Here is a 21,472-nt window from a genome sequence, read left to right as displayed (position 1 = left end):
TGTTGCATTTCTTATGACTATTCTTAGTTTTGTGCATATACATATATGCGCTCACACACAAAAAGTGGACAGGATTCAATGTTTTTCACACTGTCTTATATTAAAAAGGGATCTTGAAAGTATAATGGCTGCATTTCCTCATTCTCTCACATTGAGAATTATTCTGATCAAACAGTTTTATCTTGCCCTTGTAAGTATGTAAATTATTTAAGAAGATGAGGATTCTGACACACGATCCCTGACTACGATGTTACACGTTTTACGTACAACACAAGTATCACAGTTTTATATTATTTTCGGGAATAAATTAAAAATGCCATATTTAAAAAAAAAAAAAAAAAAAAAAAAAACAACCCAGTGATATTTGTCTCTTCGTGGATTCGTTTCTTGGCGGACCATTTGTTGGGTCTCTTGGCCGTAGAATGAGTTTACAAGGTTGGTGAAATAACGGGTTAGAATCTACTGTATCCCTGAAAAACGGAGAACGTCAATTTCTACTCCGGTGCCTCTTACAGTCGGCTCCTTAATATGGACATGATCAGAGAGTATTTGTGGCACGCCGGCCGATGAATGCCTGTCGGTGTCGTAGACATGACTATATTGGGAATGCCAGTACGCAAGGCAAGGACGTAACCTACAGCAAGACCCGGTACATGGCAAAGTTCACAGGGGAAAACGAGCTTAACTGTTTAGGTGACGGCCAGAAGGCGTGGTCGCGTGACGCTCGGTGTTTATGTCGACTCAACAGCCAGCTTTCCATAAGATAACCTGCAAGACCTCCAAATCGTGGACTGTAAACGGTACGCTATCTCACAACCATCGATATTGTATCGATAGCTATTGCTAATAACATTCCTAAGAATGTTTACAAGTGTTTGAAAGTTGTGTCATTCGATTTTTATGCCTACAGCTGTCGGTTATTGTTAGCAAGTCGATGCTAACGTTAGCTTGCTAGCTAACTGAGTGCTAGAAAATGTAGCTGGGGATCTCTATTTTTCTCTCGAAACCTGACCTTCCGTGCCAGCTGCGGACCAGTACGTGGCTTTTAAGATTAATGCATTAACGTTTTGTACTGTCACTTCAGTGTAGGCCGTGTGTCTTTGTTGCAGCCGTTTTCTTGACGAGGGGAGTTAGCTTAGTGTTAGTCGCCTGTTTACGTTGTTACGTTGCTGAGTATTCAGCGTAAATTTTACTGACAGCTGTTTTTGTACAGTAGAAGCAAAATAGCAACAGTAAATTGATTCTAAAATAGGATTAGCAGTTATTTTCTGTAATAATTATATGCAATTTGAAAGTTGAGATCCATAGACGAGTTACTCTCCAAAAGTCAGTCAGGTCATTTCTGTGGTGGTACTAAGGTGCATAAAGTATCTACATTGAATAAGAATCTAAAAACAGTTCAAAGTATGTTACTGAAAAGAAAAGGAAGACCAACATAGCAACATCTCAGAAAAAAACAGTTACGAAACAGAAAGAAGAGCAACATGTCAGTAAACACAGCTGTTATCTTACAGTTGTGTGTGATGTTTTTTAGGAAATTTTTCTGTTTTGATTTTGCTTTTCCAGCTTTATTTGCGTGTTTTGTGAAAAGTGTTGCGTTTTGCATCTTGGTGCCACAGTACAGTTTCCATTACCGGTATATGGTGTTAGATATGAAAAAAAAACAAAACCCGTCTCAATATGATTTACAAGCGTACAGTAAAAGGATCTATCACAAGACCCCTAAAATTCAACATAAGTCACTGCAAAAAACCCTATCAATAAACCTAACCAGCAGTGTAACTGTTCATTAAGTTGATTTATAGCGCGTATTTTGTCAGAATAAAACAAGATACTGGTAAAACGGTGGAGGACACAAAGCAAAATTGTGTTCAAGTGGCAAACGCCAAGTAATATTCATTTGATACACCTCCTTCCATGACTTACCCCCCACCCCCACCATCACACACACACACACACACAAAAAGAAGTAAAACATAAATGTAATACGTAAATATTACATTAATGTATTATTATTAATATGTAATTAATAATGTAATGCAATTCTTTGGTAATAAGTTTAGTTCTTTTTCCAATGTTCTGTGATCTCAGTGTGTCTTCTAACTCCAGCTTTTTTGAAAAATGGGTTTCAGTGTGTTGAGAGTCACCCCAGCCTGGGTGCCATGGTCCTCCGTTACACATGAGCTCTACTATGTGGTACATCATGCAGAGCATTCAGAGTAAATACTCCTTGTCCGAGCGGCTCATCCGCACCATCGCAGCCATTCGCTCATTCCCACACGACAACGTGGAGGATCTTATTCGTAAAGTATGGCAGCTCGACATCCTGTAATGCTTAAAAGGAATAATATTCTCAAGTATCTTCAGCAGTAATTATATTTGTATGTTTTTATGCCTCAGGGAGCTGATGTTAACCGGATGCATGGCACACTCAAACCGCTGCACTGTGCCTGTATGGTGGCTGATGCTGACTGTGTGGAGCTACTGTTGGAGAAGGGTGCAGAGGTATGTTATGCATGAGTCTTACCCCCTGAGCCAATTTCCACCTTTTTTGTTCTTTTTTTGGCACCAGGAAATGCACTTTCATTTTGTCGTGTTGTAACTAGATCTATTCTTTGTCATATCATCAAGCTTTTGATTAATTTTGAACCTTTCAGAGAGATGTATGAAATGGAAGTTAGCCCAAAGAGAGGTGAACTTGTTGGTGTTGGTAAATCCATTTTTTAATTGATCACAGCGATTGTCTGAAAGTTGATAAAAGTACTTTAATCTGAGGATGATTTGCAGGCAGAAAATAGAATGTGTCTGTTTCTAGTTAGTCAGTGAAAACCTGCAAAAAGAAATCAGTTTTCTTTTAATGGGCCAGTTCCCTCCAATTTTTATTTTCAGCATTAATTTAGAATATTCATTTTGATAACAAAGCGTTCTAAACTAAGCATATCTGAATATAATATGTATTCCAACATGTACCGCCATTTAATTAGTGCTGCTGCTCAAAGATAAACAAAAATGTAATGAAATTGGACTGCTGTTGTTGACTCCCTCAGTGCAGGACCTCTCAGAATATTTAATTTCCTCATTAGGTGAACGCTTTGGATGGCTATAACCGTACAGCGCTGCACTACGCTGCAGAGAAGGACGAGAGCTGCGTGGAGCTGCTGTTGGAGTATGGTGCCCAGCCGAACGCCCTGGACGGAAACATGGACACTCCACTTCACTGGGCGGCCTTCAAAGATAACCCAGAGTGTGTGAGGGCCCTGCTCGAGAGCGGGGCCTGTCCCAATGCTCGGGACTACAACAATGACACACCTTTGAGCTGGGCTGCAATGAAAGGCAACCTGGAAAGTGTCAAAGTTCTATTAGACTACGGAGCCCAGGTACATGTGACCAACCTGAAGGGCCAGACCCCTATCTCCCGACTGGTAGCCCTGTTGGCCCGGGGCCTGGGCACCGAACAGGAGGAAGAGTGCTTGGATCTGCTGTATCGAGCAGCAGGGCGGTTTGATATCCGACGGGCTGACGGCACCCTTCCCAAAGAGCTAAGTAAAGATCCCCAGCTGCTGGCAAGGCTCACCGACATGGTGGCTCAGGCTCCAACGCTTCGCTCTCTGGCACGCTGTGCCGTGCGGCAGAGTCTCGGAGCGCAGTTCCTCCCCTCCGCCGTAAAAGAGCTTCCTCTACCAGAGACCATCAAAGACTACCTGCTGTTGAGAGAATGATGTTGAAGCTGTCTGGGTGTTCTCAGACCTCACTGGCTGATGATCAGACATCAGATGGGATTTATTGGCAAGGAAGTGAAGTCACAGGGTATGGTGTGACATGTGGCCCTCGTTTACCAAACCTTCTTGAAAATTGATAAAAATGTATGCACCGAGAGAGATCAACAAAAAAATCCCGTCTTTTTTATTATCCAGTAGTTACACAGTGAAATGAGCAGGAATTTTAAGTGTCGCTGGATACATTTGAGCAGTGTAATCATTAAGTGTTATCTCAGTTATCTACTTTTAGTGCAGCAGAAAGAGCAACTGTGACGTAGTTGTTTGGCTTCATCATAGGAATGGAGTGAGAAGAAACACCTTGTGTCCAGGTGCTCTGAATATGCTCCACGAAGAGCCATCAACTATGACCATTTTAGTAAGTTAATTGGCATAATTCTGTTTATTCTGGTGAAATTAGAAAAGTAATTAAGGAAAAAAAAATTAAAATACTCTGAATTATTTGCCCGAGAGAGTGAGGAAAAGCCCAAATACCGAGCTTAGGGCAAAAGCACGTTGCTATATTTCAGTTAAACTTATTGTTTATGAATGAATGAGGGTGATGCCCAATGATTCAGACCGTCAAGTAATTCTGTCGAATGAAGCAGTTCCTGCTGTAGCCTGAAAGAAATGTTTTAAAGTAGTTTGTGTCATAGTTAAAGTATCCACCTGCTTGTCAGTGATGTCTTGCTTCTGGAAAGTAGGACTTTAAAAGAACACACACTTTTGAGGAGCAAAGAAAAGACTGTGCCAGATGGGAACACTTTTATTTATGTTGAAGCAGCAGAAGGTGGCTGAATATTATTACTGTTAATCAAATGTTCACTGCTGACAAAAGTGACATCAACATGTGTTCTCTCATATGTGATTCACTAACTTCACCAAGTGTGCAGTTCTAGTTGCCAAGTTGGTATATAGGTGTTTATGTTTTCTAGTTTTTTTTTTTTTTTTTTACTATGGATGCTTCTCGTCTTAACTTGTAAAAGTTTAGGTTTTCAAGGGTGCTCACTGGTCCACAATGAAAATCACTTTATTTAAGTGTTACAAGCATAAAATGTCATGGTAACCAGGTTTTTGTTCCTCAAGCATCCTCTCAATTAGGCTGAAAAGTGTGGTGTGTTAAAAGTTAACCCTAAGAATGATCATGTCTTGTGTTCACCTACAAAGGTGCTTCTTTATTACCGTACTTTAAGTAAATGCCTTTATATTCCAGTTGACTTTTTTTTCCTTCCTGCTTTTCCTCACAGTTTTATCATCACATCGCTCTCTCAGTCGTAGTGGGCTGTGAAGCCTGTAGTAAAATATTTCACACATTCAAATAATAGAGCAGAGTCAGAGGTTTTACTTCCAAAAGCTCTTTCACAGCGCACATAGCAGACACCTGTGCACTCGTAGGATAAAGCGCGGGCGTTGCTGATGCTACTGATGTGGTGATCTAACATACTGTGTACGATCTTCAAAAAAACAAAGCCATGTGGAAGCGTGGAACTAACACCATCTGTAATTACATGGTGAAAATGTAGAAAAATTAGGAAACTGAATTTGAATGAATAGGTTTAGAGCAACATTTATGTAGGCAAATTAAGCACTGGCTGTCTGTTTACTTCCCTCTTTCACCTGAGCAAGTTCAATTCTCACAGGATCCATTAGGGGTCTCTCTAGGCTTATCTCTAAATTTACAGACAACCACGTTTAAAACTGTAAGAGAATGAAAAGCTGAGTTTCACTTGTATTTGAAGTGAAATTACAGTTTGAAGGAAAATAGACTTTAAATGACTACAGCTGCATTCAGTTCAGTAGTATGTGCATTTTCAGACATCTGGAAGTTATTGTTATTCTTTCTTTTAATACAGCTTAAGTTTCTACGGAGAAAATTAAATTCTGACACATCTAAATCACAGACACCGTTTCTGGGTACTGCATGCATTGTACTAAAATATTGCCCCACACGTGGATTTCAATGGGTTGGTAATGTTTATATAAGAATAATGTTGTCTTTCATATCTGTGTTATGAAGAAAATAGGTGTTTTTTTTCCCCCTGGCCTACATCTAAAGTCAAATTTATAAAGGAATGACCTTTTTCAAAAACTTGAAAATAAAGTTGGAGTTGAATGAGCTTAACTTTACTTAATTGAATATGGCATGGATTGATTTTTTTTTCTTTACCTTCAAAAGTGAAGCCATTTACGTCACTTTGTTATAAAGCGTATAATTTTTTTTAGAATTGATTTTTTGGAGGTCTTACAAACATCTATGGGAAAGAAAAGCATTAGGGTCGCACTTCAAAGTCCACCGAGTCTCGACAACTCATGACATCTCGCGATAACTCACCGTCGAGGGGAGTGTCAAATTCCAAGAGAGGAGAGGAGAGGGGAGCCAGAGAGAGGGGAGCAAGGGTGAGTTTGTAAACACTTTATTAACCTCTAAACTCATGTAAGATATGTCGCCTTCACCAAACTCTAACAAATTTGCGTCGGGCGCGACTCCTTATAGCGATTGGTACTGTTAAATGTTGACGTTTGAGTAATTGTCAAAACTGTTGGCAGTTACAACGTTTCATTCGGTCCCACTGTCTCGCTTTGCACTCAAGTGTCAGTCCGCTAACCAACTAACTGCTAGCTTTGTCTGCTTTCGTGATTTTGGTTACCCACGACGACTTTAAAATAAACTGGTTCACTTGCGTTACAGTTAAATCGGTGTTCTTGCGTGTTTGTTGTTAGCGCAGAAACTGTTAGTAACGTTGTTGTTACTCACTTTCAATGTGCGTTCGGCCTGTTGTTAAAGCTAGCCACAGGAGCTAGCAATAAGTTTTGCGTGGACGCAAAAAAGTTGAATTCGTGGTTTTAGCCAATAAGGTTCCTCTAACTGCTGTTATTGACAGGGTCCAAAGCTATGCGTGCGTGAGAGGCTGTTGACTGACATGCTGATGTCCAATGGCAGCGAAGAATAGGCGGTCTTGTTACGGGAAAAGGCAGGGCTAAGTCTGCAGCCAGAAGGTAATGGAGGCTAAAAAAGACAAACCTTTACTAGCCAGTCAGCGTTGTCTGGAAGAAGGAACTAAAGTTTGAGGGACTTTGAGAACATGATTTGACATTTGACACTCTTGCATGCCCGGATCTCTGCTAAGATCTTAGCCTACCCGTGTATTTTGCGTTGGAATATACTGACATAACAACATGGGTCTGCAAGAAGAGCCTCAAAAGAATTCAACGTCTCAAGTAGTAGTGATATTCATGGTATTGCAATCTAAACTCTTGAACGCCCGACGATCCGTATCCCCATGCATGTCAACACCTTCATTAGGAATGTAGGTCATGTTTTTGGCAGAGATGTACTTCATTCCATCACTTCGAGAAGTGTCTGAGCAGAGAAAACTGCAGTGTGTTCTGTATGTCCAAACCTCTTTGCACGCTCAGAAATGACAGATTTTAAGTTGTAGAAATGTTTTTTTGTAAACTGAATGAACTGACAACTGACAGTATTTTATCGGTGAAGCTTTGGGATTTATATTGGTGTGTTGTTCTGCTGCGTCACGTATTGCAACTTAATTTTTCTTGGACTTTTACTATTTTTTAACTGATATTGCTGAAGATGAAGTAAGTTATAAAGCAAAGCTCTTCCTCTAATAAAACAACAAAACATCAAGTAATGTGGTATTTTTCTTTTTGAATGTGTAGTTATAGGAGTAAAATATGACAGCTAGAGCGTACACAGTGTTTTTCGATTTAATTTTAGAAAACTGCCCCAGGTCCATCTCGCATTGTCCCGCTAGCTTGGATGGATTTAGCTTTTATGTCTTGTTAGCTATGCAGACGTGGATATAGGATTTCATTTGTTCCAGTTTGTAAATCTTGTGTTCGCTTTGCTTACATAAGTGCATATTGGCAGCAGTACACACCCAACCACAACCTAGATCTCCAGTCTCAAAAGGTCATAGACGTGTATACCTGTGATCCTATACAAATCCAAGATACAGTACTTAACTTACAGACTGCTGACAGAGTTTTTTTTTTTTTCCAGATTTCACTATTGCAAAAATTGCCTCTCTCCTCACCTTCCCGTTACTTCTTCTTCTTTTTGTGGGGTCTCCCCTACCCTCTGGCAATTTAAGCCTCAGATTCCAACGTCATGGCTGCTGTGCAAGCTATTAATACAGTTTGTTTAGTCAGTTTCCTAGCAAGCTGCATCAAACACTCCATGGCTGTGGCTGATTATAGCTGGGACTTGTTCCCCTACACCTGCTGAGTCGGAGAAATCCAAGTTAACGGTGGGACTTTGGCAGGAAGCTCAATGAGAGGGAGAGGAATCAGGGTACTTCTGAGTGCTTCCATGTCACCTTGGATGAAAGGAGGTGAAAACAGGTGGACCTCATATCAAAGCCTGTGATTAATATCAGTGATGTGCATCAAGAGTGCTGTAACCAGCCGTCTGATTTATTGGCTCTCACAGGCTGGAGATTTGCACGAAGCAGACATTTTACACAGTGCAATAAAACACTGTCAACTCTTAAATGACTCCCCAGAGTTTACTCTCTCTAAGTCCCATCTGACAATCAAAGACACAAACACACAACAGCATTTCTTTCTATATACAAAGGAATTTAGCAGACGCTTGCTGATGGTGCTGCACAAGGTGCGCTGTTTTTTTTTAGTATATGCTGATGAAAACACCCAACACATCTGTTTAACCAGGCTTAGATATTGTTTGGGGGAAGCAATGACAACAAATGGTATTTTCCATTTGTCAAGTGCAAGTCATGTTGGAGTTTCCACATGATCAAAACCCCACATTTTATGTAGGTGCCAGGCAGCCAAGTTAATGTCTTGCATGTCTTTAGTAAGATGTAAACTGTGCAATCTGTTCCCACTCCCGACGCCAGATGTGTCTATTTCCCCACTCAGTCCACACCCTTGGTATAATGGGCTAGATGGAGTATCTTGTTTGCAGACACATCTCTGTACAAATAGACTCAGTGGATTGGAGTCATTTTGTCACTGACCTGCTGCCTTTGTCCAGAGCATGCAGGAGTTCTGCAAGAAATCGGACCGCTCTGCTTCATGGACTTCGTGATCTGTGCAAAGAGGAGCGGCCTTTGCCTGCAAATGCGATTCAGAGCCCTTTCCCTGTTAAAACGTAAAGCTGAAAGACAGAACATTTTGGCCCGTTACAAGCTCAGCGTCATGGGAGAGCGTCATATTCCAGCACAAGGCCTCAGTAATCATGTGTTGGCTCAGGGGCAGCTGTCCTCAGCAGAGGGAGATGGAGGGAGGAAGGAGGAAAATATACTGACTTCAACACTGGGAAAACATTCAGACATTTATCCCGGGCCAAAGTAATGAATAATCTGTCCCACTCAATAATGTTAAGTGACGTGCTCAACCCATGTAGTATTTACAAGAGTTTTATCAGCGATATTACTCGACTTTAAGGATTTTGAATTCAAATCGCTTTCCAGTTGGTGGAATGTCCGTATGTTGGAGCTTTTTAGACGAACAAAAGAACAAGTTTTAACAGCAGTGTGCTGAAGCTGCCATGCTAAACTGACATACTGAAAGTGAAAGCTGAGAAGGTGAGTCACAAAAGACTTCTTGGATGTGCAGTTTGAAGACCTGGCATTGTAGTATTCAATTTGGACAGGATCTCTGCTCACAACCGCACACATTCATGACCAGAGCCATGTTGACTGCAGTCCCGAGTTTAATTGTGGCTTTTGTTGTTTTATCTGTTTCTACTTTAATGCATAGCAGGGCACTGCATGCATGTTCGTTGTTGCTGCACTGACAGTGGGACGGCGTTGCGTAATATAGCTGCCAGACGTCACTTTGGGCCAGCTGAGAGTGCTGAAACATTCATGTCAGCCCCCGCCCCACCCCCCCAACAATTCCCTGATTTAGATTTAATGAGTTTTTTTTTTTTTCTTAACTTTCCAGCTCGTCTTTACAAGGAGTTTTGTCTAGCTGTGCAGAGCAGTGCAGGGTGGGGTGGCTTGCTGGAGATGGGGTTGGGGTTGAGTTGCTGATTGACGCAGCAAACCACGCTCAGCCTTAGTCCATGTCACTCCAGCTGGAGCACAACAGGAAGAGAAAGCAAACAGGAGCTTGTTAATATTTAAATCTTTACATGGCCATTTACAAAAAGAGTATTTTGGAGCTCTGCGGAAAGTTTTGGAGGTGTTTCCTGTGTCCAACACACATGCCTTTATGTGCCTCTATTTTCATATTACTCAGATATAATTTATGCTGTTAAAGTAGCTCGAAACATATCTCACGCTGGTGTTAAAATAGTATAACATGAGTAAGGAGAGCCATAAAAAAGATGCATTAATCTGTCTCACAATAGGGGTTACTGTTAGTCAAAGTAATCATTTTTGGGAACACCAAAAATAGCCCAGACTTTTGATTATACTATCCAATATGTCCATTGCTATACTGTCTTAAAAGTAGCTGCAGAGGCTTTAGGCATTGTTGGCTTTTTTGAGTTGGATTATTTTGTAAATCAGCAAACAGTCAGCAAAGGTACATGTCCAAGAGACGCATTACGTTATAATAAAGCCCAGTCAGTGTATAATTCGAAATGATTTTCATGAAAATATCTCAACAGTACGTCTATCTTGACTTGTGTCCATGTGTCTTTGTGAGCATTTAAAAAGGATATGTATGTCAGACTTTAAAAGTTGTTTTGCACTGAAAGCCTTTGGTGATCTATCCATCACCGATGTTTGTGATATGAGTCAAAATGAAGCCGTGAGGACGATTTTGCTGTCATCCCACCTCTTTACAGTATAATAAACAATTACTCGGTCCATCCAATCCGGTTTCAAGAGCAAGGCCTGTTTCACTGGCTGAAGATCTGAGAAATGATCCCAATCGTTTCCAGGTGTAAGCTGTTTCAGTATTGTTACCCCTCTGGCAAAGCTTGGATCCCACATTGAAAAGACGCCAGTTTTGGGATACACCAATTTCTGCAATCCAGTTCACGCTGTATTCTTGACTTTGTTTGTTATAACATGCTTGGTTCTGAGAAACAAAGTAAACTAGATATAATTTGGAGTACTGATGTTTGTATGCATGGTGGCGCTGAAACACTGAACCTGTTCCAAATGGGGGACGGAGTCAATGTGTACATTTTTCTGGCATAATGTAACATCGTGTTTATTCTTAATGTGGGACAACACTGGACAGAAAAAATGCAGACTTGGTGAACAAAGGCCTATCGTGTGGAGAGTGAAATCTTATTTTGTCTGTACTGTTGGTGACTGTCTTAGGCACTCGAACAAGAGTGAGTGAGTTACAGTCAGGTCAGTGTGAGTGTGCCCACTCTGCCCAGTTCAAGATGTCTGTGCTGTGGATTCACATGGGAGTCCTCAGAAATATGAGTCGCAGATGACTGAAACATAGACTGTGAGCAGACTGAAACAGCTGAATCAGAGCCGGAGACACACTGAGTGAGGGCTGCCAGGAGAAAGGTGTGGGAGAGGTGGAGAGAGGGAGTGGTAATGAGAAAAGGAGGGATTGAAGGCAAATGAGAAAGAGGGAAAGGGAGAAGGAGAGGGAGATGCCTTTGTGTACATGGTAGCTGTTGTCCTCTGTAAGCAGCTCCTCATTGGCCAACCAGAAGCCCCTCTGTGTGAAGGAAGTATCACCAGGGAAACTTCTTCTCGCTGCCTCTGTGCATGTTTTCCTCCGCGCCAGGGTTATTTTTAAATAGCACTCGGCTTCCTGCTCAGACTAAAGACTACAAGCCGCAGCATCCCTGTTTTGTTGTTTTCGGGATTTGCCCGTTCACAGATTGAGAAAAGCTACAGCAATGTTCTCCTCTTCTCCTCTCCCACAGTTACATTGCAAGCTCTTTTCAAAAATGGGTGACGACAGACCTTTTGTGTGCTGTGCTCCTGGCTGTGGACAGGTAAGTCCTCTCCCACCTTGTCCCAGGTTTCAGGTGTGTGTGTGTGTGTGTGTGTGTGTGTGTGTGTGGCAGGCATGGAAAATGTTTTCTTTTTTCTGGTGTTTGGCAGTTGCTGTGTGCGGTTGAACAATTTAAATTCTTTAAGAAATGTTAGACAAAAGTTGATACATGTTCTTGAAAAGGGGCTGGATTTTTGTGGCATATGCCAACACAAGAAAACTGACTGAATTATGCAACAGTTTTAATGAACATCATACCAGTAATGTTCTACCGAACATGCTCTTGTGAGACAATGCTGTCTCCTTTAGCAATGACTCACAGGAGGCTCCAGTGAGTAATCAGAGCACAGTTATTGTTTCAACCTGTCACAGCTGACTTGGGAGCGCCTGCAGACACAGGTTTGAGCCACAGCAGTGACTCAGCTGAGTACCAATACTGCGCTCACATGCCGCTTGCATGGTGCACTTTTGGAACTCGGCTTGGTCATGGGAAAGAAGAAGCTGAAATTATAAGAAGTAGGTTCTATGTGTCACAGTTATTCAGTACAGGAAATATAGTATCTGATGCGGCGCATGTTTTCTACTGTACTCCCCGGTGGTGTACAGGAAGAATGTGTTCGCGTGGTTATGAAACATTTGGCCAGTATAAGACTTCTTCCATCGTCTGAAAAAGTGATCTGTTGTATGTGGGACAGCCATGTAGAGCGATCAAACATGCATGTTCGATGAATAAATCATAATCATTTTGGTTATTTTCTCCTCCCAACATCATGGGCACCGTGGGGGGGTCCCAACTTTCGTTTGGACATGTAAATACTCTGCATATTTCATTTGGAATTCCATTGTTAATTTAGTAAACAGTTAAAACAGCAGTGCGGGAGCTTCACAGGGCTTTCTGATGACGGTGCTGGTCTGCAGCTGTGGATTTGTCAGCAGTCTTGTTTGAGTGTCAAACTAAACAGGTCTGGAGTTGTAGTGTGGCGCTAAACTTTTGGGTGTCTTTTTTTTTAATGTCGCAACACCGCGTTACTTTGTGGAACGTAAACAGATGTGGCTTTTAAAAAAACTTGTCATTTTTCTGGCCATGTGACAAATCGAAGTCTCGTGTTACTTTCCTGTGAGAGAAATATCTTGGTCTGCAGCTGACTTATTGATGAATTCATGTCAGTGGTTTAGAATTAGATGCTTGTTTATTGTGTCTGCAGCTCAGATACGCACATGTTATCAAGCTGAACAAGATATTTGACTAAATATCATGTAAAACTGTATTTTTTATATAAATTCACGCTGATAAATAGTTAAACTGTTAAACCGACCAAACGTTTTATTTCTTATACTAATGATATCTAGTTGACTTATCCTTGCATATTTTGCTTGCTAGCAGAAGCATTGAAGTTCACTCTGGATGTTTTAAAGGCCTTAAATGATACGTGCCGTGATGTATATTTGTCGTACAGAAAGAACATCACAAGTGTTACAAGGTCTTAATGTTCAAATGCTGCTTTACTGTTGCCCTTTACAGGCAACAGTTGTTTACCAGGAAAGTCTGATTCATGCCCATAATAGAACAGAGATGATTGACTTTTGGCTTTGCTCAGGATTTTCCTTTTACCAAGTTAGCATTGACAACAAAAACAACAGCAGCTCCCCCATTAATATGATGCTCAGTATTTATTGCAGGGAGACGGGTAATCCTAGCCGCCATTATTTCTCGCAGGGAGATTAGTCGGAGATAGTTTCCTCCGCTAGATCTAGTCGCCTTGTCCAGAGGAAAGAGACAGATGAGACGTGCGTTGTATTGGTGATGCTTTCTGGTCGGGCTAAAAATAAGGCTCCTGACACTTGACTGTGTTTCCACTTCACTCTCGCGACTGAGCTCGCAACGCGGCGCCCTAAAATAGGCTGCAGTGAATGGTGAATAGGCTGGTGCCAGAGCCAAGATTATTCCTCCTACGTCTCTGAGTGAATCACATTGCCACTTCTCAAAAGAAGACGTTCCATGTCTGAGAGCACCGCTCTCTTCTATATGTCTGATGAGTCCGAGTGCCAGGCCTCCTGTGGCTTCTAATGTGGATACTTGATAGGAAGTAACACAATATGGATGAGTGCAGAGCCACAGTTTACCGTATCCTTATGTTTTACACACCAACTAGTTTGACAACAGCGAGTCGCACTTGCATTTGTAGGAACTCCTTTGATGCATCTTGTTTTCTCACGTCCATTCCGCGTCTCATTTTCTGCATTTTTATCCCGTTAAAATAATTTCAGGAATTTCATACACACTAGCCCTTTGTCTTTTGCTGGACATTTTAAAGTTGGTGTGAGGATATTTGAGCCTTTATCCTCTGGCTATAATGATTCCTGTACAGGGCAGGAATTGTACACCACAGAAACAGTTTTCTTTGTGAGTTGTCTCATCATTTTTAACTGGCTCCATGTGCTGTGTCTGTGATTACTGCCAAATGATATCTAGGTTAAAGTAATAAAGGCCGTCTCCTCGGTTCAACCAGGACTCTGTTGCAGTGATCTGTTGGCTGTAATATTCTTATCTTCCTTCTTTTCTTCTTGTTAAATTGTTCCAGAGGTTTACCAATGAGGACCACTTGGCGGTACACAAACACAAACATGAGATGACTCTGAAATTTGGACCAGCCAGGACTGACTCTGTTATCATTGCAGGTACCACTGCCTCACTGCACCACGTTGTCGAATAGCCCATAGTGACTGTGCTCGAAGATTAAACATGACATTGGTCTCTAAGTGTGAACCAAGTGTGAAAGTGTTGTTTTGAACTGTCACCTCCTTCATTATCATTGTCTTTTCCCAGATCAGACACCTACCCCCACCCGTTTCCTGAAGAACTGTGAGGAAGTTGGTTTGTTTAACGAGCTGGCCAGCTCTTTTGAACAAGACGATGAAGACAAGAGGGCCAAAAATTCTGTAAGGAAGGCTTGGGGATGACGCCCGTGCACGTGCAACTCTGCATGTATTTCTTTGTTCAGAAACCAGGGAAACTTTCTGCAAAGACTCCCTTGTAATGAAACAACAAGACTTTTTTACTTCCTTCTTTCATGTCTCAAGTGTTGATTTGGCTAAAATCTACAGCCAGAAAGTGCTACGTTGCACGCTTTGTTCATGCATCATTAGAGTTTGTGCAGCTGGGCACGATGGGCACTTCAGTGTTTTGTTGCACTTAAAATAATGTTTCAGTTAGAGAAGGTGTGACCTTTTGCTTTGTGTGATAAATACCAACTTCCTTTTTCATACACCGTCTATTGATCATTTGATTTTTTTTCTCTTAATTTCTTTGTCTCTTCTCAGCTCCCCGCTGGAAACTCTGTGGCTTTGGACATGAGCCTGCAGACACCATCGGATGTGAAGGTGAAAGAGGAGGCACCTGTAGAAGTTGACTCCTCGCCACCGGGCAGCCCTGAATCAATATCCGGGACGTCGGACAGCAACCAAGACTCTTCAGTTACAGGAAAGGTACGGCACAAACCAAGGGTTCAGAGCAGATGGGTTTAAACCCTGCAGAAAAAATGTGGCTCCTCATTTATTATTTATCAAAGAAGTTGTTATGTAGTAACATATTTTTTCTTTCAATAACGCTAGACATTAGAAAAATGTTTTTATGAATGACATCTTTACATTGCTAATCTCCTAGGACACACCACCGAGGAATTCAGCCCCCACCCCTACTATTGTGCGTCCAGGTTCCCTTCCCCTACACTTGGGCTTTGATGCTCTTCAGCCGACCATGCCATCACCCACCTCTGTCATCACACAGGCACCACCTTCAAATCGCACTTTGGGGTGAGTAATATTTAGCATCCTACTGCTGACCTCTGCTAACCTCTATTTGTCTCTGAAAATGTAGCTTACATACATTTTAGGGCTTTTTAAAACAGATTTATCAACTGTGTGCGACAATATCTGTGTGTTCTTATGAGTGAACCTTTCAAATCAAAAGGTTGTGTGGACTCTCTGATGATAGCAAGGAACTGGGGAACTAAATACCTTCAAGGCTATTTTCTTTTTTATTTCCAGCAGTATTCACCGTTAGCTGTCATTGCTTTTACAGTTTTTGTCGGCATGTTCCCGTTGGCCACCCTCAGAGCTTCAGTATGTCTTTAGCTGTTTTTATAATCATTCAAATCCATTGCTCGTGTTAGCTGTTCTACAGATATCGTACGACATTTGGCCATTTTTCTTTCCTCAGCCATTAAAACTCCTGCTTCCACCGAATCTGCTTATTCCTCTTCATCTCCTTGCTGCCACTTGTTTGCCTCACACTCTGAACTGCTGCCAGGCCGATAAGCTCAATCAGTATCCACTTTTCATTTATCCTCACGGCGCTCAGTCACTCTTTTTTTTCCTCCTCGTTAATCAACACCAGTGAAATTACTGCGCTTCTTAAATAAACTGAGGACACTGGGACAATGCTGGGACACTTTACAGTGTCTCTAATAGGCGATAGTTTATCAAAAACAAGGTAAGACTCTAATAATACTGCATTCTTGGCCCAAACTGAACAGACGGCCTGTTACAGGATGGTTATCAACAGTGTTGCTTTGAACTGCATAATGTTGTTAATCTGTTAATGTGACAGGTGACTTGCAGATTCAGAGCTCCAGTAGTCCTCAGTTCCTGCTTTGCAGGCGCTTATAAGAAACTGAAAGTCCTTGAAAATGCTGTAATGTTTATCTGTGGCTTCAAATGTTGAAATGCATTCACTGTTTTGGGAATTAATTTAATTTTTCTCATTAATAAATGAAAAAAACCTGTGCGTTGGGATTTTTTTCTACACTTTTCATGTGCAGAGTTGAAATGTATTCCTGTGTTGATTGTATGTATTAATTCATACAAATATGACTGAATCTTTTGTTGGTTCTGCTTTCTAGTTCTCCAACCAGTCATTATCCGATGATGATGCTTCCCTCCGGTCAGGCAGTGCCCGTGCTCCCTGGTCCGGGACATATTCCCTCGGTCATTAACGTAAGGCGGAACGACAGTGTGCTGTGTCTCAGTTTCACTATGATAAAGTTGGCTGAGTTTTAATGCATGTGTATTTCTGCATCATGTACGGTTTTCAGCTGGTTCGACCCATGTGTATGGTACCCAACATTCCTGGGATCCCTGGTCCCCCTCTGGGAGGCAGCAGCAGCGGCTCAAACTCCCCCTCTGGCTACAGCATCCACTCAGAGGCCAAGATGGTCAGCCCTAGATTAGCTCTCTATTTTTATCTCTTTATCTCTTCTTCTCCTCTACATCTTCACCCTCCAGACTTTGTCTGCTCCAGCTTACTTTGCTCATCATATGACTTTTTCTAACTTTGCGCTTGACAACACTTTATACTGTATTTGTGAGACTCAACAGCATGCACAAAGCTGTATGAAAGCATGTGTTTTTAGCATTCAAACGTACAATGTATCTGCTTTAGTAGACAGTCCCTTTAATTCATAGTGCCTACACTTCAACTTAAGGCGAAAGACCATTAGTCTAAATACAGGCTTGTTTTGTTTCGTCATGTTTTGTTTCTCCTTGTACAAAATGATCATTGTCATAGTGGTGTTTATATAAATGAGCCGTTGAGCAGTTGTTATGCCAGCTGGATAGTGCAACATTACAAAGCAATATTATAACCATGGAGCAACAACGTCTGAAAAGCCTTCCAGGAACATGTAAAGCCTTGAGAACTGAACTCAGTGCAAACAGACTCGATGTGTGCTGTGGAAATTCAGCCTTTTTCTCTGTCAAAAATGAACTAAAAGTTAGTTATTCTCCCTGAAACAATAAAATAAGTAGTAAAATATTTTTTTCTACTGCTGTAGAATATCACCCTCTACCTTCAATCTTTTCTTATCTTCAAAATTTCTTATCTAATTTGTTCATACTGTCACTTTGATATGGCTCATGTGGTTGATCTCTGTAGCGTCTGAAGGCTGCGCTGTCCCAGCAGAGCCCATCAGGACACAGTATGGGTGTCATGGCCATGGGCAGCAGCCCCATGGTACCTCAAAAGGCCGAGCAGAGCCAGCTGCTTGTCCAACAGCCAGATGCCCCATCACCTGCACAACCTCAGGTACTTTCTGTGAAATCCTGACAGTGTGCTTTTAAGGTCCAAAAGCAACTCAGTCTGTTGGAGCTTAAGCCTGTTCCATCTGCGGGACGTAACCTGATGAAGTTACAGAGAATGTTTTAGTTATACTTCTTGAACTGGGATGACTATTACGTGTACTGGCTTTAAATAATGAAACTCTGACTCATACTTCCCTTTTCTTTCTTGTCTTTTTCTCTCCGTCCCCTCGCCTGTCTGTCTGTTTCCTTCTGACCTCTCCCCCTCCTTTCCCTTCAGGTATCTCCAGCACAACCCACAGGTGGGCGTCGACGGCGGACGACAGACGATGACCCGGATGAGCGAAGGCAGCGCTTCCTGGAGAGGAACAGGGCGGCGGCATCGCGCTGCAGGCAGAAACGCAAACTGTGGGTCTGTTCTCTAGAGAAGAAGGCTGAGGAGCTCAGCTCTCTGAACGTCTCACTGTCGGTGAGTGGGTGGGTGGAAAGGGATGAAATGTGGTGTTAGTTGAAAACGTCCAAGCTTCCAACTAGTTTTGAAAGTTGAAGTGTGGGATTCTAGGTAAGAAATACCTGGTAGTATTAGGAAAGAGTAATCTTGCAAAACTGAAGCCATCGAACCAATTAGGACTTTTAAAAAAAAATTTGGATCCTCATTGTATTAGTTTGTGGTTTTAAGTTATTTTTCAGCTGTTTGCCCACTTGCCCAATGACAGCTCATGTGCACTGGAATCAAAACAAATTAAGTGTCAGCGTTGCCTTCCTGAAAAGAACTGAAAAGAAAACCAAAGGAAGAAAGTTGTAAATGCCTCAAAATTTTGAACTATGTCATTCAGCATAAGTATCTATGTTGTTTCCTGTTCTGCCACACATGATAGATAGATAGATAGATAGATAGATAGATAGATAGATAGATAGATAGATAGATAGATAGATAGATAGATAGATAGATAGATAGATAGATAGATAGATACTTTATTGATCCTGAAGGAAATTCATTACATGAAGTTTTTGATTCTCTCTTTTTTAAGAACGAGGTGTCTCTGTTGCGGAATGAAGTGGCTCATTTGAAGCAGCTGCTGCTGGCCCATAAGGACTGTCCTGTAACCACCCTACAAAAGAAGACTGCCTACTTAGGTGAGCCCCTGCACAGATACAGCGTGCCTTGTTGTTTCCAAGGTAATGTTAAGAGGAAACTTGACTGTCTTATGGAGACATACGGATTAATCAGTTGATATTTCCATTTTTTGCTTATCTGGCCGTGACTGGCGGCCAGCTGGTGAATCTTAGATACATCTGATTCAGTCAGTCATGTGAAACACTCAGCAGAGAGACCGACAGTCATGAACGAATGCAGATCGCTTCAGTTGTTAGAGCTACCTCACCTCGGATTGTCGGTGTAATTTGAATGCTGGAAAAGGAGACAAAAAACTTTAAAGAGAAGGATGAATTAGCCTAATAACAAAACATTTATTTTCAAGTTTTCTGTTGATAATGGGATTAAAAAAAAAAAACTACCTTTATGTTGATGTTTTTTGACAGGATAATTGTGCAGAGACAGTTAAGTTATTGTTACAGCCCCGAGGAAGATGTGCTACACCTTCATTTTCCATAGTTTGTTTGTGCAAAAACACCTGCATAATAACTGCACTTTATTTTAAGATTAGTTTCAGTAAGAGTAAAAGAGGTTTGGAGTTCGATTGTCAGGGTTTTATTATGAGCGTAATGTTCATTCTCCTCTATCGATAGATACGTGTGAGTCACAGTCACAATGTTTTGATGAGACATTTTTTTTCATCCGGGGCTTCACGGTGATGTGCTGGTTAGCACCATCGCCTCACAGCAAAAGGGTTCCAGGTTCTCCCCGTGTATGCGTGGGTTCTCTCCGGGTTCTCCGGCTTCCTCCCACCGACCAAAAACATGCATGTTAGGTTAAATGGTGACTCTTAAATTGTCTTCTTAGGAGTGAGTGTGAGCGTGTGTGTGTGGTTGTTTGTCTCGTTCGTCTCTGTGTGGCCCTGTGATGGACCGGCGCCCTGTCCAGGGTGTACCCCGCCTCTCGCCCCATAGATGATACATCTATGGGATGTACAGAAAATGGATGGATGGATTTTTTTCATCTTATGATAAAAAAAAAACATTTCCACAAGCTCTTGATGGTTGTCGGCTTAAAGTGTCACAGTGACATATGTGGTTGACTCTTGTGACGTTGTAGCTCTGGCAGGGAGTTGGGACGACATAGGTTACAATCAAGAGGATGAAAAAGTGCCTAAGAAGGGGTTGTTTGCGAGACAAAAGTGGCGACGCTGGTGCAGCTTCTGTGTTTTCACACGATCTGTAGTTGTTTTTTTCTCGTGCTTTCACAGAGTTGCTTTTTTTCAGCAACAGTGGTGTCGCAGAACAACGAGTTACAGGATATACCATCAAAACTTTTTTTTAAAAAAACCTGCATCTTACAGTTTATATTTCTAAGGGATTAGTAATTCAGCTACATATTTATGAGTTAGATTAAAAATGATGTCTTTGCTCATTTATTTACTAATCTGTACGTTTGTTGCCTGTTTTATTTTTTGTTTTTCTGAAGCTGCAGACGAGAGCATGAAAGACACCTCAGAGCCTACAGGTTCCCCGGCCCCTGTGATTCAGCACAGCTCTTTGGCGCCCAGCCCCTCTACAGGCCACAATGGCCTGAGCTCAAGGGCAGCAGCTGAGGCCATGGCTATGTCTGTGCTGGCAGGAATGGGCCAGCAGCAGAGGGCTGAGAGTGGATCCTCTCACATTATCATGGCTGCACAGTCTCAATCTGCCGCCAGATGATGAGCAGCGCCACCGTGGCCCAGACTCGGCTCATCACCCAGGGGTAGAAAAGACTCCCACCTTCCCCAATCCTAGAGTCCAAATTTCACATCCCCACCTCCCCCCTTTCTTCTCTCCTCATTCTAACCTTCCTGCAGAGCCATCATGCTGTGGCCTGGAGCTCAGCAGCAGCCTTCTGGTAATGGACTGAAACTTTTTGAGAGCTTCCTGTTCACTTTGCCACAAACTACAGGGGCTGGACTCCAATATCCCTCCCCTCAGCCCACCTATTCGTCTCTCCTCTAGCTCTTTCAAAATGACTTTTTATCAGACTGTAAGGGACTGCGTCGAGTACTCTGCCATGATGAACTCCCCATGTAAACTTCCAACACACTCGTGCACAGTTTCTATCAAACAATTTTGATCAAATCGGATATCAAACAGCACACTTTACGCTGTTTCCAGCAGGGAATAGCGCCCTGTGCTCCCCGACTTTTTAGCCACACTCACACCCACACACCATCCCCACGCATCTTCGGCTGAAAAGATGCAACATTTGTTCTCTGACACAGATATTCGTGTCCTAATTATCCACCCACACCTTTTGGTTCCACCTCAAGCTAATGTCAACTCGGACCCAAAAACCTTACCTCATTTACACCCCTTTATGATAAAATGTGTTAAGTGTGTGATTTTTATATTTATGTACACCAGAACATAGCAGTTTGCCTCCTCCTGATCTGATGCATTATTAGCAGGATTGTTAGCATGCGACTTCTAACTTCTAACTGTTATGTTCAGATAATGTATGTGCAGCTGTGTATATATACATATACATATATATATATATATATACTGTATATATATATGTATATGTGTGTATGTATATGTATGTATATACAAATATATACTGTATATATATATATATATATATATATATA

The 21,472-nt window shown here is 41.8% G+C and overlaps 2 protein-coding genes across 3 annotated transcripts; both read left to right on the top strand.

Annotated features, from left to right (window-relative positions):
• The first annotated feature begins 686 nt into the window (after positions 1 to 686).
• asb8 (ankyrin repeat and SOCS box containing 8) lies at positions 687 to 4,967 on the top strand. Its single transcript, XM_072367353.1, has 4 exons — positions 687 to 800; positions 2,133 to 2,308; positions 2,401 to 2,505; positions 3,084 to 4,967. Exons 2-4 carry the CDS (start codon positions 2,180 to 2,182, stop codon positions 3,717 to 3,719), a joined length of 870 nt encoding a protein of 289 aa, XP_072223454.1. The 5' UTR covers positions 687 to 800; positions 2,133 to 2,179; the 3' UTR covers positions 3,720 to 4,967.
• Positions 4,968 to 6,002: 1,035 nt separating this feature from the next.
• On the top strand, positions 6,003 to 21,344 carry atf7a (activating transcription factor 7a). 2 transcript variants are annotated; one of them, XM_072367358.1, is made up of 12 exons: positions 6,003 to 6,152; positions 11,590 to 11,661; positions 14,243 to 14,339; positions 14,488 to 14,600; positions 14,982 to 15,146; positions 15,325 to 15,473; positions 16,562 to 16,655; positions 16,754 to 16,873; positions 17,593 to 17,742; positions 18,016 to 18,204; positions 18,767 to 18,872; positions 20,326 to 21,344. In XM_072367358.1, the coding sequence occupies exons 1-12, from the start codon at positions 6,066 to 6,068 to the stop codon at positions 20,550 to 20,552; spliced, it is 1,569 nt and encodes a 522-aa protein (XP_072223459.1). In that variant the 5' UTR covers positions 6,003 to 6,065; the 3' UTR covers positions 20,553 to 21,344. The 2 variants fall into 2 exon arrangements, with proteins under 2 accessions (XP_072223459.1, XP_072223460.1); XM_072367359.1 differs by lacking the exons at positions 6,003 to 6,152; positions 11,590 to 11,661 and adding an exon at positions 11,906 to 12,176.
• Positions 21,345 to 21,472: the final 128 nt, after the last annotated feature.

Source organism: Leuresthes tenuis, unplaced genomic scaffold, assembly GCF_036924035.1.
Source record: "Leuresthes tenuis unplaced genomic scaffold, fLeuTen1.0.hap1 SCAF_16, whole genome shotgun sequence".
Lineage (NCBI taxonomy): Eukaryota > Metazoa > Chordata > Actinopteri > Atheriniformes > Atherinopsidae > Leuresthes > Leuresthes tenuis.
The sequence above is the reverse complement of the archived record's forward strand: the minus strand, read 5'-3'. Positions and strand labels throughout refer to the sequence as shown.